Source organism: Hippopotamus amphibius, chromosome 6 (genome assembly GCF_030028045.1).
Source record: "Hippopotamus amphibius kiboko isolate mHipAmp2 chromosome 6, mHipAmp2.hap2, whole genome shotgun sequence".
NCBI classification, from domain to species: domain Eukaryota; kingdom Metazoa; phylum Chordata; class Mammalia; order Artiodactyla; family Hippopotamidae; genus Hippopotamus; species Hippopotamus amphibius.
In genome coordinates, this window is record NC_080191.1 from 161160543 (window position 1) to 161184344 (window position 23802).

General features: G+C 42.7%; 1 protein-coding gene across 2 annotated transcripts in view; it reads right to left on the reverse strand.

Annotated features, from left to right (window-relative positions):
- Positions 1–258: 258 nt before the first annotated feature.
- Positions 259–23802, reverse strand: part of ETV5 (ETS variant transcription factor 5) — a 54878-nt gene continuing 31334 nt past the window's right edge. For both annotated transcript variants that reach the window (XM_057738856.1, XM_057738857.1), the window contains 6 exons: positions 17186–17445; positions 15089–15148; positions 11014–11082; positions 10696–10865; positions 5778–5879; positions 259–2756 (listed from right to left, as the gene is read on the reverse strand). In XM_057738856.1, the coding sequence (XP_057594839.1) occupies positions 2535–2756; positions 5778–5879; positions 10696–10865; positions 11014–11082; positions 15089–15148; positions 17186–17445 (883 nt within the window). In that variant the 3' untranslated portion in view covers positions 259–2534. The remainder of the gene's footprint in view (positions 2757–5777; positions 5880–10695; positions 10866–11013; positions 11083–15088; positions 15149–17185; positions 17446–23802) is intronic.

Consider the following 23802-nt stretch of genomic DNA (forward strand, 5'->3'; position numbering starts at 1 on the left):
TCAAGGGGTGGGGTAGTGTCAGCTCACCACAGACTTGGAAAATCTCTTTGCTTTCTACTCTCTACTCTTTTGGATCAAATGTTTAGCCAGAGTTTAAGAGATGAGGCCAGAGAGCAGTTGTATGCAAACAGACTATCAACTTTACAGTCCTAAGGCTAAACAGCTGAGAGGGGAGAGAAAGATGCTAGGTGGGCTTGCTTTACTTGCTTTGAGATTAGACCACTGAGGGCAAGAAAGAGGCGGGTTTCAGGCACTTGGTAAACTGAAAGCAAACTTCTTTATTGTACACAGTACAGAATATAACGCAGCTTGGCAGGATGCAAACAGCCCTGCGCAGGGGAAAGTATTTCAAATCAACTGGCAGGTTAAAGCCTTTCTGCACTGTAGACTTTCCACACTCTGGAAAGAAGCAAAACAAGAAAAAAAAAAAAACAAAACCAAAACCATCAGGGAGGTGCATGAGCCAATGGGAATGCAAGGGTGACGCTGCCATCCTGTGTCCCGTGACAGCACAGGCCACGTGGCTACAGCAGGGGTGGGGCGCTCAGGCCACACAGGGGCTTTTTGTACTTGCTAAGACAGCAAAAATCCATCAAAAAACAAAAAACCAACAGAAAACCCAACAAAACCCAAACCCAGGTAAGTAAAGAAAGGAAAAAACAAATCCTATACAGCATTTACAACAAATTAACCTCTAGCCAGCAGGGGGTAAAATATGCATCTATGTATAGACTATGTGTAGGTTAGAAAGCTATAAATACGGTTTGGAAAGAGTCCTTTTGATTAGAACACAATGCTAATTAAGGCCCAAGCTGCAGGTTCAATACCTTTATGGGCTAATTAGCTCCCAAGAGAATCCTTGTATTTCCATAGCTATAAAATGCACCGCGCTTATCTCTGTGACTCTCTTCACAAATGTGCTCCTGGTCACCAGGGGGACTGTTTGAGACTACAGAGCGTTCCATCAATAGAAAAACAATTCAAAGCACTGTCCTTCGCATATGAAGAGTAACATAATCATTCTTTACGTGCTAGATGTGGAGGGAAGCACTGAACCCTATCAGAGCAGGCAGCAAGGTGCTACCACTTTCTAACTCCTTTTCCTCTACTTTGAGCTTAACTTTCATATAGCTTCAGCTGGGTTGTTTAAAACTTTCCCAATATAATACAGTGATCAGAGAAAACTTTTTTAAAGTGGCAGGAAACTAAGATGCTAGTACTATTTTACCTGTCAGTGTCGCACATAAGTCTCAAACCCTGTTGAATCATATGCAGGGTTTAAAGTCCAAGAATCAAAGAAAAAGGAAAACAAAACAAACCGATGAAATGGAAATTGTCATCAGTCATGCCCAGGGAAGAATCCCTAGGGTTTCCACCAGGTGACCAGGCTTCAAACGGACATGACATGTATTATGTACATATGCTTTCCAGAGAGGGCATGTGAGGGAACACGGGGGACTATACACAAAGAATTTAAACGGTGTGTCCAGGCTGCCCTGCACACCTCAAAAATGTACAACTCAGGTGCAAATGTTCCATCAGGCTGTCTGGTGCAGAAAGCACAAAGCAGGCAATAAAGAGGGCTTGTGTTCAGCTAAGGGGACGCCCCCAGCAAAGCCCCTTTCAAGCTGCAGCGTCTTCATAAGTCGGCACTGCCCTGTTTAAAGGGCGCAGTGCAGTTACCAAAAGGTTTGTTTATTTTTTGCTTTAAATACCAAAACTACAAAAATCAGTTTATAAACTGTTTTTCCAAAACAACCACCAAAACAAAACAATCCCCCAAATCAAAGCAAAACAAAATACTGTCAAAAGTGTTAATCACCCTTCTCCTAAAATTAAAGCCATCCTCACAAACAGCCACGTGACTGGGAAGAGAAAGGGGGGCCTGCTCTACTTGGTGACCACATGGCCAGGAGGTTCCCGAGAGTAGCAATGGTTTATTACTTGAGAACCACGGAGTGGGAAACAGCTGTTCGTCCTTTCCCCCCTTTCTAGACCAAGGGGAAACATTCAGAATGAGCTGGAAGAGCTCTCTGAGTTTTAAGATATGTTTGTAACCCTTCATGGTTTGAGCCTCCCCCACTTAGCCTACCTCATGTTCTATGGGTTTGTGACTTCTTTTTCAATAAACTGTGCAAATCAGAGCCCTTCTCTGTGAAGGCGTTTAGTAGTCCATGACCAACGCAGATTGTCACACACTGTGTCCTGGTTTGTGGATACTAACCTGAACAAGGTATTGCTTTGCATATATTGTCCATGGGAAGAAGGCTCCTTTTCAGTTGCTTCCCAGAAACCTTGTCAGGTTCAGAGCTGAGGCACCAGCCTTTTGGTGGTTTTCTGCCCCTCCCGGTTCCCACTCCCCCGCCAAGGTATCTGTCTTTAAGGGTGCCAATCCAGAGACAGCGTGGGTTCTCCAGATAATACTCAAAGGGCAAGCTTTAGGAACAGCCAGAAACACAAACAAAACCACTGCCCTCGTTTGCCTGAATGGGAACTGCTAGCTCTAGGGTTTGGCCGCTCAGCCGCTCAGAAACTTAGTAAGCAAAGCCTTCGGCATAGGGGAGGCTGCTGCAGCGGTCCACGTCCAGCAGGTAAGCAGCGCTGTCTTCAAAGTGGGTCAGGGGCAGCGTGTCCTCCTCGCTGAGGTGGCACTCGGACTCCGCTTTCAGGAACGGACGCTGGTTGTCGGGGAAGGCCATGGAGAAAAGGGCATCGGGGTCGCAGACAAACTTGTAGACGTATCGTTCCCCGGCCACCTGAGAGAGAAGACATACCTTATGAGGCCCAGCTGGAACAGGGCGTGGGGCGTGGGCACCAAGGCAAGGACAATGAGATATCTGCAAGTCACCAAGCTCTCATGGAGCCAGGGACCAAGAGGCTCAACGGTAGCGGATTATCCAAATCTTTCAGAATTATTTTGATAAGCCATGGGGACCTGTTACCTGCCAAGTGTTTTGTCAACACTGCAGCTTAGCAGTTGAAAAGAATATCTGAATTTCAAACTCATGTTAGATTCTTTTGAAAGAAAATCCTCACTGTGTTATACTCACAGCCTAGAAACAACGGTTATGCTGAGGCTGGTGCCTGATGTTACAAGAAGATATAAGGATTGAAAGATGCAGGAATCAGACCACGTGTTCAGTTACCTCCAAAGTTTACAGTCTTCACAGGACAGCCTTGTTGTTCTGAAGGGCTAGGAATTCAGAGAGCCATGTGGGAATTTTAAGTTTGTTCCAAAACCAAACAGAATTGCTTTTTGGCTTACCTGCAGTTTTAAATTACTCATTCCATGGTTCTGCTACACTGAAGGAACTGATAACTACCTTTACATGAATTTTATGCATTATAATATTACTAGAACCACATGGTCTTCAGGGTGGCAGATGTATACAATCAATCATCCCTATCTGGGTTTTTTTTTGTTTTTTAAAAACCAGTTTTATGTTAAATCTCTGGTTCCCCAGCCCGAGTGAGCTCATGTATGTGGTAGAGGGAGGCAGAAGGACATAGTGACAATAATACTAGTTCAGAAGCCAGGAGCGCATGGCTTCCAGCCTTGGCTCAGTAGCTAACAAGTCTCAACCTCTACGAACCTCAATTTTCCCTTTCAAAAACTGAGGGTATGGGACTACCGCTTTTCTAAGTCCCCTCCCGGACCAGCAAGCACCACTCCTCTTTTATTCAGTTCTCATTTACTCATGGGTCACGCAATAAACGTAACAATGCTCTCTTACTCTGGATAGCACACTACTATGTATAGACATTTTCACACATATATTACCCTTTGAGATTAGATCGGGGATTACTATCTATACTTCTGTTGGGAACAGGCTTTGGAGGATTGACTTTCTTTAAAGCATAAATAAATGTGTTATGATCTGAGCCCACCCAAGTCTCATTCCTGTGCCTTCCTGTACTTTTTTGCCTGTTTTATTCTCAGAAAGTTCTCTTCTACTTCCTTAGAAAGCCTAGGAACAGGTTCAGAGGCACAACTCACTGCCATGAGTTCCAGTTTCCTGTGTCTGGGTTACATTCCCTCAGGCTGGAGCTGGAGCTGGGAACAGCGAAGGAGTAGCAGCCCTCCTTCCTGAACCTTGGGATTCTACCTGACAGTGTTAACACTGAAAGGGGAGAGTGTGTGTGTGAAGTTTGGGGGGGAAAAAGGCCAGTGACTGCTAATGGGTTCAGGGTTTCTTTTTAGGGTGATAAAAATGTTCTAAAATTGATCGTGGCGACGGTTGCACTACTCTGTGTGTATATTAAAACCCCACTGAATTTTACCCTTTAAAAAGGGGGGGCGGGTAGGGTGGGACGCCCACGCATTCTAGCATATCTATTAACTCTGTGCCAAGCACTGAAGTCAAACCCTCAACCCTGCCCCAAAGGAGCTGATGGTCCTGCAGCAGATACTGACAAGCCAGGGAGTAATTTACAACAGAGCAGGGAAGGGATGGAGGTGAGTGCAGGTGCTAGGAGGAGCAGAAGAAGAAGGGACCATGTGACTCAGCCTGAGAACTTCAGAGTTTTGGAGTAAAGAGGTGATAACTGAGAAAACAAGCAGGGGCTGGCCAGGTAATGAAGCTGTTAGGAATGTTCTTAAGTAGGATGGTAGTTAACAGGTGTTTTTCATTTTAGAGTATGCTTGGTAACGTACATGAATGTGATATGTATTCTCTGGTAAACAAACGCTATACTAACGAAGAGAAAGACGGCTGTGCTAGTGAAAGCAGCCAAGTACAAGTGAGGAAATGGGGATTAGATGGTGCCTTAGAGCCTGTATGAAGAATTAAACTCTGGATTTTATCCAGAAGACCATCCATGGAAAGCTGTTTTAATATTAAGGAGATGAGAGGAATATGGGGTCATGTTACCACCTGCCTATCAGAAAGATAAACCTGGCTTCAGCGTAGACTAATTCTCAGCAGCAATGACCATATACTTCTGCTGAGTGCATCTTGGCATCTACCATGTAGACTGCTTAAATGTGTAAATGCTAGGATCTGGGTAACAGTACAGGATAAAATCTGATGGCTAAGAAAAACCACTCAAAGATTTGCCATTCTCATCTTCTGCCTATCCACAGGATCTTAAGATTGTGGTCCTTCACCACCTATAGCAGTAAGCATTTTGTACTGTCTTCCTCAAAACACGCTTTATCCTTTACTCTGCCACCTGCTACCAGGTGATTCTGCTGCTATTTTGCAAACCTGGGTTTTGCAAACCTTGTGTTTTAGGAGTTAAAATGACAGTCATGTTTATTATTCTAGTTGGATAAATACAATAATTTAAACTTGGGTTTTTAACTTGAGTTTGTTTCTAAGGTTCTGAAAGAGAAATAAGATTTTCTTACGCTAACACTTTTGAGAGTATTAACCCAACATATTTGTAGGTCTTGGTGTTTTAACAACTAAAGACTTCTACTCAGCTCTTGTGGGAGCAGAGACCTTCATATCAATTCCCTCACTTGCTCCTTTATTGATATGAGTTGGCCTAAATGGACAATTTTGTAAGTAGAGACAGTTTAAGTAAAGCAGAAGAGCCTAATTTTCTTACAGGGTCTTCCACATACAACCTCTGGCTTTCATGTACCCAAGAGCATTAAAGGTGCTATTTATATTTCATTTAACGCTTAAGTTTTTTCCAAGATTTTTCCTACCACAGAATCACTTACAAGGTTAACATTTCCTCCCAGCCATTACATACAGTCTTATTACAGAAGCCCTTGACATTTTCTTTGAGAGTGGTCCGAGTGGCCTGAGTCTCTCGAAACCGCTCACCTTCTGCATGATGCCCTTTTCATAGTAATAGCGTAGTGAGCGGCTGAGCTTGTCATAGTTCATGGCTGGCCGGTTCTTCTGAATGCCCCAACGCCGAGCGACCTGATGAGACAGGAAAGCAATGGAAACTCATCCTTTGGGCCTAGTGGTTTTCTCCTAATCCCACGAGAGCCAGTTCTAGAACCCAGCTGCTTTGGTTAGTGACCCATTTCTCTGACCTGGAAGAAAAAGCACTCCATCCCCTCGAGACCAAACATTCAGCAAAAGTGATGATTCAGTCACACATGCTAAGAGGTGAGACCTAGAGGTGGAAGAATCCTAGCACTTTAAGATTGCAGAGGGCTTGGCTAGCGTCCCAGAGGAAGCAGGCTCTCTACTGTTTCTCCACATATGAATTATTGACCAATACCCATAGACCATTAACATGCTGCCATTAAGTGCTATGGTTTCTGTAGCAGTCAATAAGGAATAATTAGAATGGTCATTCCTGAAACATTAGAAACACACTAGTGAGTTGCTAATGGGCCAGCAGAGCAAAAGTTCAATTCTAATAAGATTGGAGAGGGGCTGGGAGATGTTTACTTATTGCAGCTCATGGAATAAAGGGGAATCAGATCATTTCAGCCTGCTGCCATCCAATCCCCTGCTCCCAGCAGACTTGCAGAATGGACATTAAAACATGTAGCACCATTATCCATTTAATGAAAAATTAACAGGGCTTCCCAAACAGTTCTGAAGTGCATTATATCTAACCCGGTCCACCTGAGGTGCAGTGATGGGGGCATGTAAAGAAGCCTTACAGCAGGGAAACTTCCAAGTGGAGTTCAGCAGGACAGCCAAGCAATTTCTGTTTGCAAGTATCTCGACATCCCAAATCCTACTTATAAGCATGACTGTCAAGGTAGGAGAAGAATAACCTTGGAAATATGAGGTCTTTGAATGTCTGCAAACCAAGGATCATGTTTTGAACGTTATGGGTCAGTTTTAGAAACTTAAAAAACCAACATAACTACATTAAAAAAAAAGATGACAAACAGGGAATGAGAAGTAGGGAGACTGCAAGTGGAAAAGGTGGCTCATAAAGCCACATTTCACTTAAAGTATTTTTTTTAAGTATTTGGGGCAGAATGAAAGGAACATTTTCTGCATTCAGGATTCTAAGGTGACCTTTAATAAATACCAAAAATAATCTGATAAGTAAGGAAGAATGCATCTGTCCTAATTATATTACAATAATTCAACAGCCACGATTCCACTCTGCCTTGCAAGAAACTGTGAAAGTTAAATTTCCATTTGTTTCCCTCATGACCCATGGCATACACGATATCCCTGGTGACCTCCTTTCTCCATACTGCACCCATTCAACTCTTTGAAATGGCCAAAAAGGCAAAATTAACCAAAACTACATCCCCCGGGATTGCCCTGGTGGTGCAGTGGTTAAGAATTCACCTGCCAGTGCAGGGGACACGAGGTCAGTCCCTGCTCTGGAAAGATCGCATAAGCTGAGGAGCAACTAAGCCCGTGTGCCACAACTACTGAGCCCGTGCTCTGCAACAAAAGCCATGGCACTGTGAAGCCTGAGCACTGCAATGAAGAGTAGCCCCCGCTCACCACAACTAGAGAACGCCTGTGTGCAGCAACGAAGACACAACAGCCAAAAAAACAGAGAAAAAAAAAATCCCCTGGTTAAAGAAGATAAACATTTTATTTTTGGCTACACCGTGTGGCATGCAGGATCTTAGTTCCCTGACCAGGGATCAAACCCATGCCCCCTGCAGTGGAAGCCGGAGTCCTAACCACTGGACTGCTAGGGAAGTCCCGAGAAGATGAACATTTTAAACCAATAGAAACAGCGGTAAGAAAGAAAACCTGCTAAATCAATACATGTCCTTTCACCTGTTCAGAAGAAATGACACCATGAAACTGCACTTGAAGTGCTATCAGCCACAAGTAATATGGGACCCTTAAAAGAAGCCCAGCCTCATCATTTTACTATATTCAGTGGTGGAAAACAATTCGTGAACACTTTTGCAATTTCAGCCGTGACCTCTCTTTGCTGTCACTTGCATATGCAATAGCTTACTGGAGAGAGGTTTTATATATGCACAGGCTTCAAAGCAGCTCTGGTAGCCATAGTTACTGACTCATCCTCTTGGGCCAGGGCCCTATGATTCAGTGGCCCTCAGCAGGGCTGCTCCTTCTGCAGCAGTCATGATGCGGCACAACGGCAGAGCAGCTGGGGACGGGGGCTGCCCCATTTCTGGGGGGAGGAGAGCAGGCAACAGCTCCTTCTTTCATCTTTCACATTCATGATTTTGATAGCATGCATCTTGAGGATGGAGGCCGAAGGAGTTAAAAAACAAAACAAAAACAAAGAAAACAACTCGTCTATCTCTTCCTCCCTTTTTAAGAGAGAGCAGTCACAGCACAGGGAGCAGCTCTTTCTAGCAGTCCGTCCTTTTAAACCTCCCCATGGCATCAGTTATCTGCCACATGTTCAACAAACAACCCTACCCCCCAAAATATTCATTAATGCAGATTCACAGTTAAAATGGCTCCAGATTAAAGCCGAGTCAGTCATAATTGAGAGGGTGCTAAGCTGGATGACTATCAAAAGACATTTGATTAGGGGGCCTGCCAAAACGCAGTTCTAAAACCACAATTTCCATGCACAGTGTAATGGATATTATAGATAATTACCCAGAGTGCACTACTCAGCCACACAGCTGCCTACAATTACGTCCCAAACAGCTTCCTCCTCTGCTTCACCCTTCAAGCTCCCCCCACGACAACTTCTTACAGCTTTTTTTTGAGGAGTTGGTATCTTCCTGACATTAACAAGGCTGGGGCCTGCCAAGTTCTACAAGGATTAGAGAGAGGAAAAAATTCACATGCTGCATGTTGCAAGGCCAAAGTGCACACGTGGACCACAGCTGATCCCGGGTTCAGAGAATGGAATATTCAGAGTGCGTGGAATGCTCGGGGATTTCAAGGCGCGGTGGAAAGAAGTACTTCCTGAAGAGACAAAGCTGTCCAATCCGCCAAGGGAGGCTCAAGGCCACCACAGGCCTCCCCCTGTGACTTGGCTGCTTGGCATTTATGTGAGCATTCTGGATTAGTATTAGTTTCTTTATTAAGTGAGAAAGCCGGGGCCCTTTGCCTCCTGTTCATCATTTTCTTTCCCACTGGCAGGAGAGCAGCAGATTCAATAACAGCTTTACAAAGGGTCATAACCAGGTTTACCTGCAGCTGTACAGCCTGTGCTTAGGCCTGAGGCAGCGGCCATAAAGTAATAAAAGCTCCTGTTTGTGAACTGAGATAAATCAATAAGGGCTGCACACATGACAGACTGACTTTCAAAGAGCCTCAGTGAGTCTCAGCAACATGCTTTCCTTAAGCCCCACGTAAACCAGGCCACGTTATGAGGAAAAGAATGCAGGGCGGATGCTCTCTAGTGTGGCTGGAAGCCGAACACACGGCTTCACTTCTAAACATGACTTAGCCAAAGAGACACCCTTAGAAAAACACAGCAGTACCAAACGCTGGCTTGGAAGGTAGACTGACTTAACAGAAACCGTTTACAATATGAGGTGTTGACATATTTCCATATTTTGTGAGTGATGCAAAATAGAGATCACCATGCATATATCTTCAACTGCCTCTAATGAAGCCTTCCTTCCTTTCCTATCAGTCAGGATTCTCCTCAAGTCTCCAATCTACACATTCTCCTTCACTCCTCATAACTTTCAGGCCACTTTCTTCTCACAAATCTCCTGCTGTTAACCCCATGCCCACCGGTTCCCTTGGCGTGCTAGTGAGCCCTGGAACTGATCGAACAACATCTACAACTGCAGTTCCTGTTCAAACTCCTTCCAACAGCACTGTTCCCATTCCAATCACACCTAACCCAAAGATACCAGCTCTGCTGGTTCAATAAGCAACGCCTAAGTACACGCTACCAAAAGAAGCATATGTCAGATTTTCAGGGAAGTTATTTCTTTTCTATTTACAATCTCTCTAGATTCTAAACCAAATAGAAATTAAAAAATCAACCCCTTTGGGAATTCCCTGGTGGTCCAGTGGTTAGGACTCCGTGCTCTCACTGCTGAGGGCCCTGGTTTAATTCCTAGTAGGGGAACTAAGATCCCATAACCTGCATGGCACGGCCAACAACAACAACAAATTAATGCCTTTGAAATATGCCAAACTCAGAGTTTGATTTAATATACTTTGTTATATTCAGGAAAGGAGTTCTATGATGTGTCTTCCCCTTTGAAGAAATGGTATTGGTTCTGTCCATTGGCCTTTCTGTTAATAGTTCTGGGCAAACAGACAGTAACAATGTTTCTTGTTTCTATTAACAAAATAATGAAGGTTTGTGTCTTCTCAACTACAGTGGTACTATATTACAAAAAAAAAAATTAACTTCCTATGATTGACCCATCTCTGATAATTTTACTTCTCTAGCTTAGAGCCATTTGAAATACGCAGTGGGGTAGTTGTAACCTATAATATATTACCAAAATACCTTACAATCTGTTCATGTAGCCTCTGATATAGGCTATGACATATAAGGGCTCACACCAACACAAGCTGGTATCACCGAAAGAACACTTGAAAAAGACTTTCCAAGAGAGAAAACAAACCCTATTAGAATGTAAGTCTTCATGGCCTCCCTCCCCAGACTTTGCAGAAGTGTTACTGATACTTTTTATATATTCTGCAGTGGAGAACTCTGCCTGTCCATGAAGTAAATTGTCCTGTTAATAGAAAAGTCACTGCCAAGCCCAGTGGCCAGGCCAGAATCTGAATGAGAAGGAAGAGCATATTTAACACAGAAAAAAGGCTCAATGGAGAACTAAATAGGAACAAACATCAACAAATCAAAAATCCCCTGAGCCTAGCATGCAGGGCTTACCTCCTCAGGTTCTATCAGCTTGAACTCCATGCCCCGGCCTGTCCAGGCAATGAAGTGGGCATTGGCAGGGTCGTCAAGGAGGGTAACCAGGAACTGCCACAGCTGAAGGGAACCTCGCCTCTGGTAAGGGGGCCCTTCCCGATACATGGTGGGCTCTTGTTTGACTTTGCCTGTTTGGGACAAAGACACATATTCGCTCCTTCAGTCTCAAGCTTCTCAGCTGATCTGGGCAAACGCTAATTCGGCATCAAGACCGACAAACGTGCTCTGACATCTTGAACCTTCCAGCTTTGCAGTAAACCGGATGGGGCTACTCACCTTCCAGTCTCTCAGGAACAACACAAGTGTCATCAAAGTACAACCGGGGATCCTTCTCGTATGAAAAACCTGAAGGAGAATTTAGAAAGAACGTGTCGCTTAACAAATTCTGTGTTCTCTGAAAACTCTGGATTTAAGGACTAAAGCAGGATTCTACCATTTCAGGTCCTCAGCCTGATGACTGCTGTACCTATGCCAGACTGAACTTGGGGTGGGGGGACTTCACAAGGACTGAGGTGTTCGTGTTCTGATGCAATCAGCCGGACTTCCATCAGAGCTGCATCAATTCCCGCTATCAGAGCTGAGACTGCAGGGAGGCACTAAGGCACCAGCACGTTCCTGAACATCTTGCTTACAAGGTCTGCACGGGCCAGTGTGGCCGTGACTAAGCCTTTATATCTGAAAAGACATCTCATCTATTTCAGTTGGCCTCACTGGGAGGATTTGGTTGATCTATACGTGGTCTCACCATGTTCCCTTTAGCAAATATTAATTTCAACTTTTCTTACAGCTTGTCCAGCCTGCCCACACCCCCCATTCAATTATGAAAAAGTGTGGAGGGTGGAGAAGGATGCCAAATGAATAAAGACTTGGACCTCTGGAGGGCTGTGACAAGCAATAATTTTAAAGGCAAGTTGGAGGCATTATCACCTCCAGACACTGTGGAAGGAATCTGAAGACACTTTCTGGCAATGAAACATTCACTGTATAGATAAGAACACAGGGGAACTGACTGGTCCAACAACACACGTAAGTGGAAATGAAAGGAAGGCAGGGCCAAAGGTGGACGGTGTCAAGGAGAAGGAAGGATGGCCTGGCATCCTAAACACACCAACCCTTAATATGCATTTCATGCTGACCACCAGGTCACCAGGGAGCCTGACAAGGCCAGCGGCTCAAACCAAAGCCAGTTAATAGACAGGCGTGGTGGGACCACCCCCTTGCCTGTGGTCCAGCTTGTTTCAGGGGGGTGAGTGCTTCAGTGTGCTCTCCTCTACCCACACACTTTTCAAGAGGAAGCACCGGGAGCTCCTGTCTGCTCAGCGGTGCTCCCTGTGCTCGGTTCTCTGATCGATTTGTCCGATGTGTGGTCCAGGCATGAGTGTCAGGTATGTGGCGGGGGTGGGCAGGGGAGGCTGCTCTGCAGTGAAGGGCTCGCATTAGGTTTTGAGAGGGATTTGCTAGGACTTAAAATCCCCAGGTAAAGGTGCCAAGAAAGAATCTGTTCTTTTTCTTCACAATCAGCCCGGATCAAGTTCTCCTTGGCAGGATCAGCACAATTTTAAAGAGGCCGGGGGGCTGGGAAAACACTGCCCAACCTGGAGGAAACAGTTTGTTTTAAGGTTTTGTAATATTCAGGTGTTTCCTCAGCCCCAAGCATTATGTCTCTGCTTAACGACAAAGGAAGTATATTTTATTTATTTAATCCAATAAATATGCCAGGTACTGTGCTAGAAGGGGGTAGACAGAAAAATACAGACTTGGTGCTTGCTCTCATGCAGCTTGCATCCCAACTGGTGGAGACAGATGACGAAGTAGGAAAATAAGAGATATGATGTAGTGTGAAGCGTATGGGCCCTGGAGCCCCACTGATAGACCTAGGTTAACCGTGTGACCTTGAACAAGCCAATTAATCTCTCAAGTTAATTTTTCCCATCTGAAGACTGGAGAAGATAATTCCTACCCTATAGGCTGGTTGTGAGAATTTAACGAGGTGACACATATTCTGGTCCATTGACCGATTTATCTTTACAACAGAGAGCTAAGAATAGCTCCTGATACACTGGTGTGCAATACATGATAGTTAAATTAGGATAGTAAGTACTTGCACATTGTGATAAGTGCAATTAAGAGATTAACTGCATAATGTGAGAGCTTTATCTCATATTCTGTCATGGATTCTAAATTCCTTGAGAATAAGGACCATATCCTGAATATCTTAGCATCCTTACAGCAACTGGTACATAAGTGCTCAATAAATATTTGAATAAATATGACGGAATCTATAGTTTCCATTAAAAGATTTAAGAATGCAGTACTATTAAGGTAGGGACTCAGGGACTCCTGTAATTTTCCAATTTGGTACTAGAAAACTGACTTATGACAAATTGTTATGCTTTATATTAATAAGAATTACATAATCCATCATACTTCATGCTTTTTGCCTTGGCTGCCAGGAATTATGTATTTCCTGACTTTCCACATGGATTTTGCTACTCCAGTGATGTTTTAACAGCCTTATTATAAAGTCATCATAAGTAAAGTACAAAGTTTACACACCTGCCAAAACTGCCATGTTATTTTTAGAGCTTCTCTTCCTCGAAGAGAAGGATAATACAGCATATAGGGGAAAAAATGTAAATCTAGATTAAATTCTAGGTTTGGTTTTCAAACTAATCAGATGAAGCCCTCCCCATGAGTATCATTTTGGTGTATTTTGTGGTTTCTAGTCATTGCCACATGTGGTTTTCTAAAACATCTGGAAGATGCTGTTGGTTTAAGTGAAATTTAAGTCAGTTGAATTTGCACAGCAGTTACATCAGTTGTGGCCACAACCACCTAATCACTCAAATAAAGGTGGCAGGAAGGAAGAACCTGTTTGAGGGGAAAAGTGGAAATGAAAGATTCAAAATAGTATGCAAAGATTCCAGGTGAACACTAAGGCAGGATGGCTATCTTAGTAATCACAGATGCCAATCAGAAGCACTTGTCTCACTAACTGTTTCACGGGCATCTGTGGTCAAGCCTGTGTAAGAAGGAGAGGAAAACCATGTCAGGGTAATTTAGAGCAATTAAGAATACAGATCTCTTTGAAACTAATTTCTTCGATGTGTGTGGGGTCAGGGCAAAAGTGGGAGAAAAACTCAAACTCGCTAGAATTTCTGTGTGTAGTAAGAAGCCCAATGCCTTACTAAAAATATTTCCTTTAAGAGCATGATCCTTTCTAAATGTTGTCATTACGCAAAGTGTTTTCCTCCCTCTCCTCCCTCGCTCCCTCCTAGTTTGCCTGCTGCAGACATCGGCTGCTGCTGTAGGAACATTCGGGAACCCGCAAGAGAGCCCCCCACGGCTGTGCCGATCAGTCAGGGGTCCAGCAGACAGCCCTTCCTTCCTAGGACTGGACCCTCACTCAGAATATCCCTGGGTGCCTGGGGCAGGCACACTCAGTCTCCCCTCTAACCAAGTCAGTGGGAGATAGCCACCCATAGAAATCATCCTTGTGAACCCATCACTTACAATAACCAGCCAATGCTTCACAGTGCTATTGAACCGGCTCTTTCAACCTTTCTCTAAAACTCTAGAACAGTGATTGTCACCCTTGGACATGTTAGAATCACACTGGGAGCTTTACAAACTACTAATGCCTGAGTCCTACCCCAGAATTTTGGGCTTAATTGCTCTGGGTGAAGCCTGAACACCAGGAGTTGTAACAGTTGCCCAGGGGATCCCCAGGTGCAGCCAAAGCTGAGCCTCCCAGCCCTGCAGTAGTTCTCAAATGGGAGGGTGCATCACGGTCGCCTTGTTGGAACACAGAGCTCTAGGCCCCACACCTGGAGACTGATTCAGTAGGTCTGAGCGGGGTCCTGAGAATCTGCTTTTCTAACGAGTCCCAGGTGAAGTGGATGGCTGCAGGTTTGGGGACTCACACTGCTCTAGATATTTCTGGAGGGATGCATAGGACAGAAAATAAGTCATGCTTCTGGGGAATGTGTTTTAACGTTCAGAAAAGGACTCCTGAAGGTACCATCTCAAGTTGTGACATAGTTCCTAAGTTCCAGTTTAGGTGATGGTGTTATCTACAGCTATATATATATAACCTCCTATATGGAAAGGTAGAAACCGGGTGGTTCGTTTTTTCTTAAAAGTTAGGGTCATTACTATGGAAAAGGATGGTGGCCCACGCAGGTCAAAAGCATGCCTCAAACCCTGTGTGCGAGATAACTGGGGGTCATGATAAAGGAACTCTTGTGTTCATGAGCTAAGGAAGGTTTTAACTATGATCTCAGATCTTAGTCTGGAAACGGACCAACTTTAAGCTTCCTTGAATATTATTCTTTTTTTTAGAGCTACCTACCTTCATGGCTACTGGAGAAGTAGCCCCCTCTCATGTAGGACGACTGGCAGTTAGGCACTTCTGAAAGAGAAACAGACACACTCTCCTGTCAATAGTCTCTGCAGCTGAATCAGCACATCAGTCCAACTGCAGCACTGCAGGAAAGCCCTGAACCCTTCTCCTGCTCCAAGGTCATGTCTTGCTGGCCTTGTCTTGGGAAAGAGGTACCACTCCAGTAAGCAACATGGGAAACACTATAACCCACCATCTGAAAGGACTCTTGACTCGCAGTCAAGAGAACTGGGAGGAAAAAGTAGTCTTGTAACGTGCTCATTTTAGAAACTAATCAAACCTGGTGAGAGAGTTAATGGTAGAAAAGGAAACTGGCTTTCAAAAGGCCAGCTTGGCCTTCTGCCTGTACTGACTGAGGGGCTTTGGGGTTTGGAGGGGCAGGAAGGTCGCTTGAGAGCTTTCCTAGTTTGCTCTCCTTTACTGCTGATGGTCATATCCATTTCTGCTCCATGAAGTGAGGGTATTTTCAGGTCAAACAGATTAGGGGATTTGAAGTTATGAAGCTAGGACGAGACCAGGCAGGAGAGGGGGACTGCAGCCTGGCAAGCACATTTCTACCATGTTGTTACTGTTAGAATGAAGCCCGTGCTGAAGTGCTCTCTTCTTCAGACACCACGTTATCAAGGTGTCCATCGAGACAAAAGACAGTGAGCTGAGCTGCGCCCACGTGGGATGAGCCCTCACCCCGGGAACACCTCTCAGACCAAAGCACTGCAGATATGGTAACATCTGCTGGGTGTTTTGCTTTAAGGGAGTGGGATGGGGTGAAAAACTCATAGGACTGATTAAAATCTCAATCCCAAAAGAAAAATGCTGCTGGTCATGCCTGCTCCTGAGAAAAATATATCAAGGCCTTCAGGAGGAACGCCAGTGGACACTTTATAAGCTATCAATACCAAGACTTGGTAATTTTTCCTTCATAAAGCAACAGATGTCTCCCTTCTACCTACCTTCCCAGCCTTTCCCATAACCAATTTCTGCCTGAATTGAGCAACCTCTGTATTATCTCAGAAGGCCGAGAGAAAATTCTGTATCCTATTCCATTTGCAAAAGCCACTGACTACGTACTGTGCCACCCCCTCCCCAGGGTCTTCCAGGAAAGCATGCACAGGAAAGGCTGATAACTGACCCACCACCCTCACCTTCCTTCAGCGCCAACTGCAAAAAAAAGAGCAAAGAAGTGTGATTTTTCTTTTTCTTTTTTTTAAGGGAAATGAAGAGCAGGAAAAAGTTTCTAAATGTGCAAGATCCAGAATTCCCACTCTCCTTTCCCACAGTGACCTCATTTAATAAGCCTGGCCTATAAGATATGTAGTCAGTGAATGTGTGGGTAGGGGTGGAGAGGACCCCCAAGGGCAGCTTAAACTTCTTTAAGTTTGTAGACAAGAGGTAACCCCAAAACAAACAATAGGTGTTCTAACATGTTTAACCTCTCCCTGTGTACACTGGCAGCCGCTGGAGGACACAGGAATTTTCCCAGATGAAAGTACTGCAAGAGAGCAGTGAAGCAACCAATAGGAGAAACGTTTCCATGGCGTACCCAGCACTCCTACAGCCACGACAGACCAGGTCCTTTCTCAAAACACCATTCGTATCAAGAAGAGAAAGAATCCCATCCTACCTGTGGACGCTCTTATACTTATATTGAGAGTTTAATGGGCCATTGTATTCAAAAATAAAGCCACAGAACCAGAGGCAGGACTAAAATACAGAAATAATATCCCCTGTGTCCAGTGACTCTAGAGATAATGGGTCTTAAAAAAGGGCATCACCAAGCCTGGACGGCAGCAGTGTTCAGGCTTGGCCTCAGAGGTGTGCTGGGTACCACTTCTGGATGCCTACTGAGCTTCCTAGCATTTGCATGGCTTTCCTGTTGTGTTTTGTATTCAGTTATGCGTAAACATGTTTGCTTTACTAGATCCTAAGTTCTCTGAGGACACGTTTTATAAAACTATTCCCCGAAGCCCTGCACATAGAAGACACTCAGTAACAACCAGGCAGACGGATGAGAGAATAAGGAAAGCAACAGCACGATTTTAGGCTCACCTGAATCAACGCAGTAATCCCGGGGCTCCTGCTTGATTCCCATTGGTGACTGGAACCCATGTGTTGGGGGGCCGGGCATACCTGGGACCCCATGTTCATAGAGTGGGTCATGGTATTCTTGTTTGAATCCCTGAGGGGGTGGGGGAGCTGCAGGGACAATAGGTTCTGACATTTGCCGGTGGTAATTGGGACGATTATCTCCAGGAACTCCTGACTGAGGAGGGAAGGGGTGGCAGGGTTCAGACAGTTGTCTCTGAAATCTGCAAGAAGAAAGTAGTTATATTCTTTAAGAACATGATGAATGCTTACTATGATTTAGCACTGAGGATTAGAAGTCCAGATTAAAGGAATTATTTGCAAGGTACTTATTAGTGCTTATTTCTGGACATTTTACCCTCTTCCCCAAATTCTATCACACATTTCAAACCTCTTGAATCAGGGACTGGCAAAAATAAAGCAATGACATGGTAGCCTCTTACTTTCTGCGCATGTTTATTTCACATACAGTCTATGTATATAGCTGGGCCAGATTATGTATCTGAATATATAAAACCAATTATTTGCAAGTATCACTAACATGTTATATTTGTTCACTGGTTCATTCATTCTCTCTCCTGTAGACAGAATTAATTTTTAAAGACTAAAGAGTATTTAACCAGAAATTAACCAGTTAGAAAAAGTAGTTTAAAAAACCCCCACATGTAATAGCAATCAAAATCATAAAACCCCTAGGAATAATCAGGAAATGTGTAGGCTATACAAGAATAAAATCTTAAAACTGTTTTCTGAGCAACAGATCTAATTAAAGAGAAAATATTTAGGACTTGGAAGGTGTTCACTCACTGAAAATTATTCTATAAAAGCAATTCATTCCCAACCAACTTGACAAAATGATTCTAAACTTTATTTTAAAGATAAAGTAATTTTGAAAAGAATCTATTAGATATTGACAAATATTATAAAGCCACAATAATAGGAATATAAGGAATGAAAGACAGGCATCAAATGAGAATCACAAACTATCAATACTCCTCCAGAATTTACTGCTTGTTAAGGTTAGCATTTCAAGTAAGTGGGGAAAAAGATACCTGTTTTATACCATATGCCAAAATAAATTTTATATAAAGATTTCAGTGTGAAACCATGATAGTAAATATATACAAAAATATATCTTGGAGTGAGGAAAAACCTTTCAATACATCATACCAACAGCAGAAATCATGAAAACAAATATGGACACATCTCCTTGTATAAACTTCTAGAAGTCAATAAACACCAGAAACAAAAACAATAAACTGGGGGAAAAAAAACTATAACAGTCAGAAAATACCAGAAACAAGCCCCCACATTAAACAAACTGAGGAGAAATCTCTAACAGGTATACTAATGTGAATACTGTTGATATAAAGAGCTTTTAAAAATCAATAAAAGATGGACATGCCAACAGAAAAAATGGGTAAAGAACATAAACAGGGAAATCACTAAAGAAGAAATGCAAATGGTCATAAACAGAAAGTTTAACTTCATTAGTAATCAAAAAAAAATAAGTTTTAAAAATCAACCATGTAACCCTATAATATTAAGGTCTTATTCTCTACTCTTAGCTTGATCCTATTAACAGCTTTAATCAAATAATTTGAATTTGATCTGAATCAACCTGTGACAACATGTAGCCAACAGATTTCTAGAACATCAAGACAAAATCTTAAACTGAAGAGATGTGTGCAGATAAAACACTGCTTAGATCAGGGTATAGCATGGCTCTCACTCTGTGAGTCTTTACTATCTTACCAAAAGCAGCACCATGAGATCGTTTTATAACATGAAGATCACCAAACTATGATATATATTTATCCTTTTATCCCAGACACCAAAAGCATCAGAATCCGCCTGGCCAATTATTTAAACAAATTTTACGAACTCTGTAAGGTGTGGTGGGCACTGAATGCTTTACAGTGGAATGGCATCAGAAGCGCAATTTCCAAGGCTGTGGTTAGTTAAGGGACCCTTCTGTGGTCTTTGAAGTGTAAATTTGAAACTTGGGTTTAGGCTTGACATTTAGAATATAGGTACCAGCAGCATGCTGCAAACCTGATTTTTTTTTTTTTTTTTTAAAAGCAAATTCTGAAGAAGCGGGCAGGAAAAAAAAAGTGAAGATATTCTTTAGGGCTTGTTTTTATAAAGTACCCAACGTTTATGCTAGCAGGAACAGTAACAAGGGCACCTACTTTCCATGTTCTCTCCCTTCCCTGCTCTGCAACCTTCCTAGCACCTTCAAAGGTGACCTCCACAAATCACTTCCTTTAGGGCTCTGAGGTGGCACGGAACTGCTCAGTTCTGTAACCAGAGCCTGTGCAGCTGGCAGGCCCAATCACGTCGCTTCCGCTCAGCGCTCCTCTTCTCCCTTTCCAGAATGAAACTCTAGAGTTGGCCTGGTACAGCCCCCTCAGGAAAAGGTACTTCCACGTGGGCACCAGCCAGCCACCCTCATTCCCTGTCCCCAGCATACCTTTAAGGACGCCCGAAGCTTACGGGCCTGGGATCTGCTGAGCAGATTCTATCGCTGGGATTGCTTTGTCCTAGTTTGTTTTGAGGGAGCGGGAGTGGCAAAGGGGAGCTTGAGGGTAGGGCACAAAACCAACATATTTGGAAGAAAGATTCTCTCAGAGCTTGCTGCCGATAACGGCTTTTATTTACAGAGATTAGGAAAGTAATTCAGTTCTTGTCCTCAAAATACATCCTGTGAACTTTACTCACTGACCTTCACTTGAACCCCCCTCCCCTTTCTGCAACCCTTCTGAAGTATCTAAGAATGTGTTGTATACACAGCACAGCTATGACAGAGATGCCTCTTGTTTACTGAGGCAGGCAATCATTTTCAAAGGAGGGGCAGCTTGGTTCCTAACAGACCTCTTCTTCCTCCTGCTCACCACACCCCCTCCTTCCACCCCCACCCGTTATCCCAACAGAGCTCAGGCCATAGTGAGCTCACAGTTGGTGAGCGAAAGGAGACTTCTGACTACTGAGCAAGCCTAAATTCAATAGGTTACAGATTAAGGCTTTTTCAGTGCCAGTTTATTTAAAGAACCAGTTATTTATTTATTTGTCAGATTTATATAGCGCCTTTCCTCCCAAGAGCTCACCCACGCTACCAACATTTGGTTTACATTATGAAAACCGTTAGATGCTTTTTCTGCATTTCCTTTTCGGTTTCTGCTGCCAACACACAGAGTAAACACAATCCTTGGAGAAAAAGGGAAAAAAAAGTGTGGATTCAACGAAGGCTACACAGTGGCTATGGGTGCCAGGTGAAGAAGCGACAGTTCAGAGGCCAGCTGAGGGATGATACAGAAAACTGGCCAAGAAACCACCACCACGTACTTAATATTTCCGTTAAAGCTAAGAGAAGATAGAAAATAGAGAAGCAGCATAGCTGGGTAAGAGGCTCTGGCTGCGAAGTCGGAACATCCTGGGCTGAAATCCAATCTTTATCCCTTACTAGCTGTGTGACCTTGGGTCAGTTACGTAAATGCTCTGAGCCTCAGTTTCCTCATTAGTAAAATAAGGACAATCAGGTTACTTGTCCCAAATATCTGTTGTAAAGATTACGTAAGATAATGTGTGAAACAGGGCTCGGCACGCTGCTAGGCTCTTGATTTTATATTACCTTCAAACAACATCATCAACCCCCAAACCTTCACCCCCTTGGCCCCCCACAATAAGCTAAATTCAGAAGTTATGCAAATGTAAGGGAAGATCTTACAGAATTGGGAGAAAACTTTCATACACACAAAATAAGTCTCCCAGCTGCCTAGCCAGTATCCAGTCTCTTTTTTCAGAAAGAGAATGCTGATTTTTTATTCCAGGTAGTAACGTGCCACCCAACTTCACATTAATTTTTATTTTCCAGCCATATACCAAGACCCATGCACTACTGCAAAACAAAACCCAAACATTGACCCTAGAAGCCCACCAAAGAACTCTGAAACAGCTCTCAGGACTCTGTGGGGCCTGTTGGCGTTGCTTAAACTCAAACTGGCCTATCTAAACTATGATAAAACATAAAGAGATAGGAATAAAATATGTCCTAAGGCCTAGATATTTGTCTGATTTCTCAAGATCAAATATGGAAGAAAGAAGGTGATAGAAATACAAGATGTTCCCAGGAGATTAGATGGTGAAAGTATTTTATGTGCACAACATTAGTATGTCTAATGATGAGATTAGGGATAAAGGGAGCTTTACATTCTTAAAACTTAACGTTAAACAATGAACCAATTAAAGTTTCTATGTTGTAATATCTACATCATTTAAGGAAGATTCCTTTAGTACAGTTTTCTTTATGGGACATAAAAGTGATTTTAAAATAAAATTGTCATGGAAGTTAACATTTATTGAGTACTTTCTCTGCGCCAATGTGATTTCATTTAATTCACCCAATGATTCTATGTAGTATCCTCCCATTTTCAGATGAAGAAACCAAAATTGGAAAAGTTAAACACCTGCCTGAGGTCACCCAGATAGAAAGCAGCAGAGTTGGGATTCAATCTCAGGTCTGTTAGTCTGTCCAACTCTAGAGCCATTGGCCTATACTATTTGCACAACTGTTCTTATAATTGTTTTTCAATGCCCTGTTGATGACATTTAAATAAAAGTTATACAGTCCAGGCAGCTAGAAAACTCCCCTATGTTTGGAAACCAATAAACATATATTTTAAGAACTCCAGGATTGGAGAAATAATAGAAAACACTTCGAACTGAATTTTTTAAATACCACAAATCAGAACCTGTTATAGAACTTATACAGCTGAAGCAGCATTTGGGAAGGGCGATCAAATAATTGACTGTCCCAACCGTGATATTTTGGGTAGTGAAAAGTGAAGCTATTAGCAATTACTTTCATAAACCGTAAGTGACCCAGGAAAAACTGAATGTATGGTCACCCCAGCCTTAGGAGAAATTTTATTTGGTTATATGGTTATAGTATAAAGAAAAAAAGCTAAAAAATCATCCAGCCGAGTCAGTTAGAAAAACAGGATAAAGGAAATAGAGTAAAACATTTCAGTAGGAGCAGAAATCAATGAAATAGAAAACATTCAATAGAAAGAATGAGCAAAGCCAGAGCTGATTTGTTGAAAAGATGAGTGATATAATCTGCTAAGACTAAGAAGGTCTAGATAAATAGCATCAAAAATGAAAAATGGATAAACAGATGTTATAGAGGTTGTTAAAAGGACATTATGAACAGCTTTATGCCAATTAATCCACAAAACAGAAAAATTCCTAGAAAAATAATTTATTAAATTCACTCAACTAAATAGCAATCCAGAACAAGACCATAAAAGGTGAAGACACTGAACCAGTAATTAAAAATCTTCCCACAAAGAAAACATCATGCCCAAATGGTTTTACTGGTAAATTCTTTCAAAAATTCAGGGAATGAAAAACCCCAAATTCACACAAGCTATTCTGGAATATGTAGAAAGGAGAATACCCTCTACTCATTTGGTGAGTATAACCTCAATGCTAAAACCCAACAAGGATAACAGGAGAAATTATAAATTATTCTCATAAATACAGATGCAGAAGTCCTAAATATATATTGGAAAACCTAGCCCAGCAATGTATGAATGACAATATGTAACAAACAATTTTGACTTATCACAAGAATATGTGGTTGGTTTCATAGAAATCAATGTGATTCATCACATTGAAAAATTAAAGGAGAAAATTTGTTTGATGCTCTCAACAGGCATAAAAAGTGTTTGATAAGATTCAGTAGGTATTCACATTAAAAAATCTCAGTACACTAGGGCTTTTATTAATCTTTAGCTTGATAAAAGGTTAAAAAACCCCAAAAGCCAAAAACACCCCCCCAAAACCTATAGTAAACATGGGGAAATGCAGAAAACAAGCCCTCTTAAAATTCAGAACCAAAAAAATCCCATACTCGAACCATTAGAAGTACACTATTCAGTCTGTCAAAGAAGGTTCCATTAAGCATCTATGAAACTCGGTTTCAGATCCAAAAGTGAATTTGCACTGCCACACGTAACACACCGTTAACAGGAGTGCAGGGAGAGACATGCGTCAGACAGGCCACAAGTGTGACTGACTGTCAAGTTTTTCCCTCTCTAAAAACTACGAAATACAAAGGACAAAAATGAACAGCAATTTATTAGGGATGGGCTTTAAGAGAGGAAGTAGCAGCAAGAGAAAAACTTGCATATATTACATCTCTTCATCTATCTAGCATCTTTAGGGAATAAGTTTTCTATTAAATCACAATTCTAGACAATGTAAGCTCATCCTTTAAGCTCTGAAGTTTTGATCATGACCAGTGAGAGAACATTCTCAAACAGGCCATTCACTCTTCTAGATTGCGTGGCATACAACGGACCCTTTCTTGGTGACTCTGGGGACTCGGTTCTGACTATCAGTTTCAGCGTGATAGTCTATTGCAATACTGATGCCCTTAAGGAGCATCAAGAAGCAGAGGATTTTTCTGCCATCAGGGGTATCTTCTTAAATTTTATCTTTTCTTGAGTTTTTGCTTCTTGATGCCACGAAAGTGAGAGCAGTGTATTCCAAAATTCTTAGATGATGCATTTCTTAGT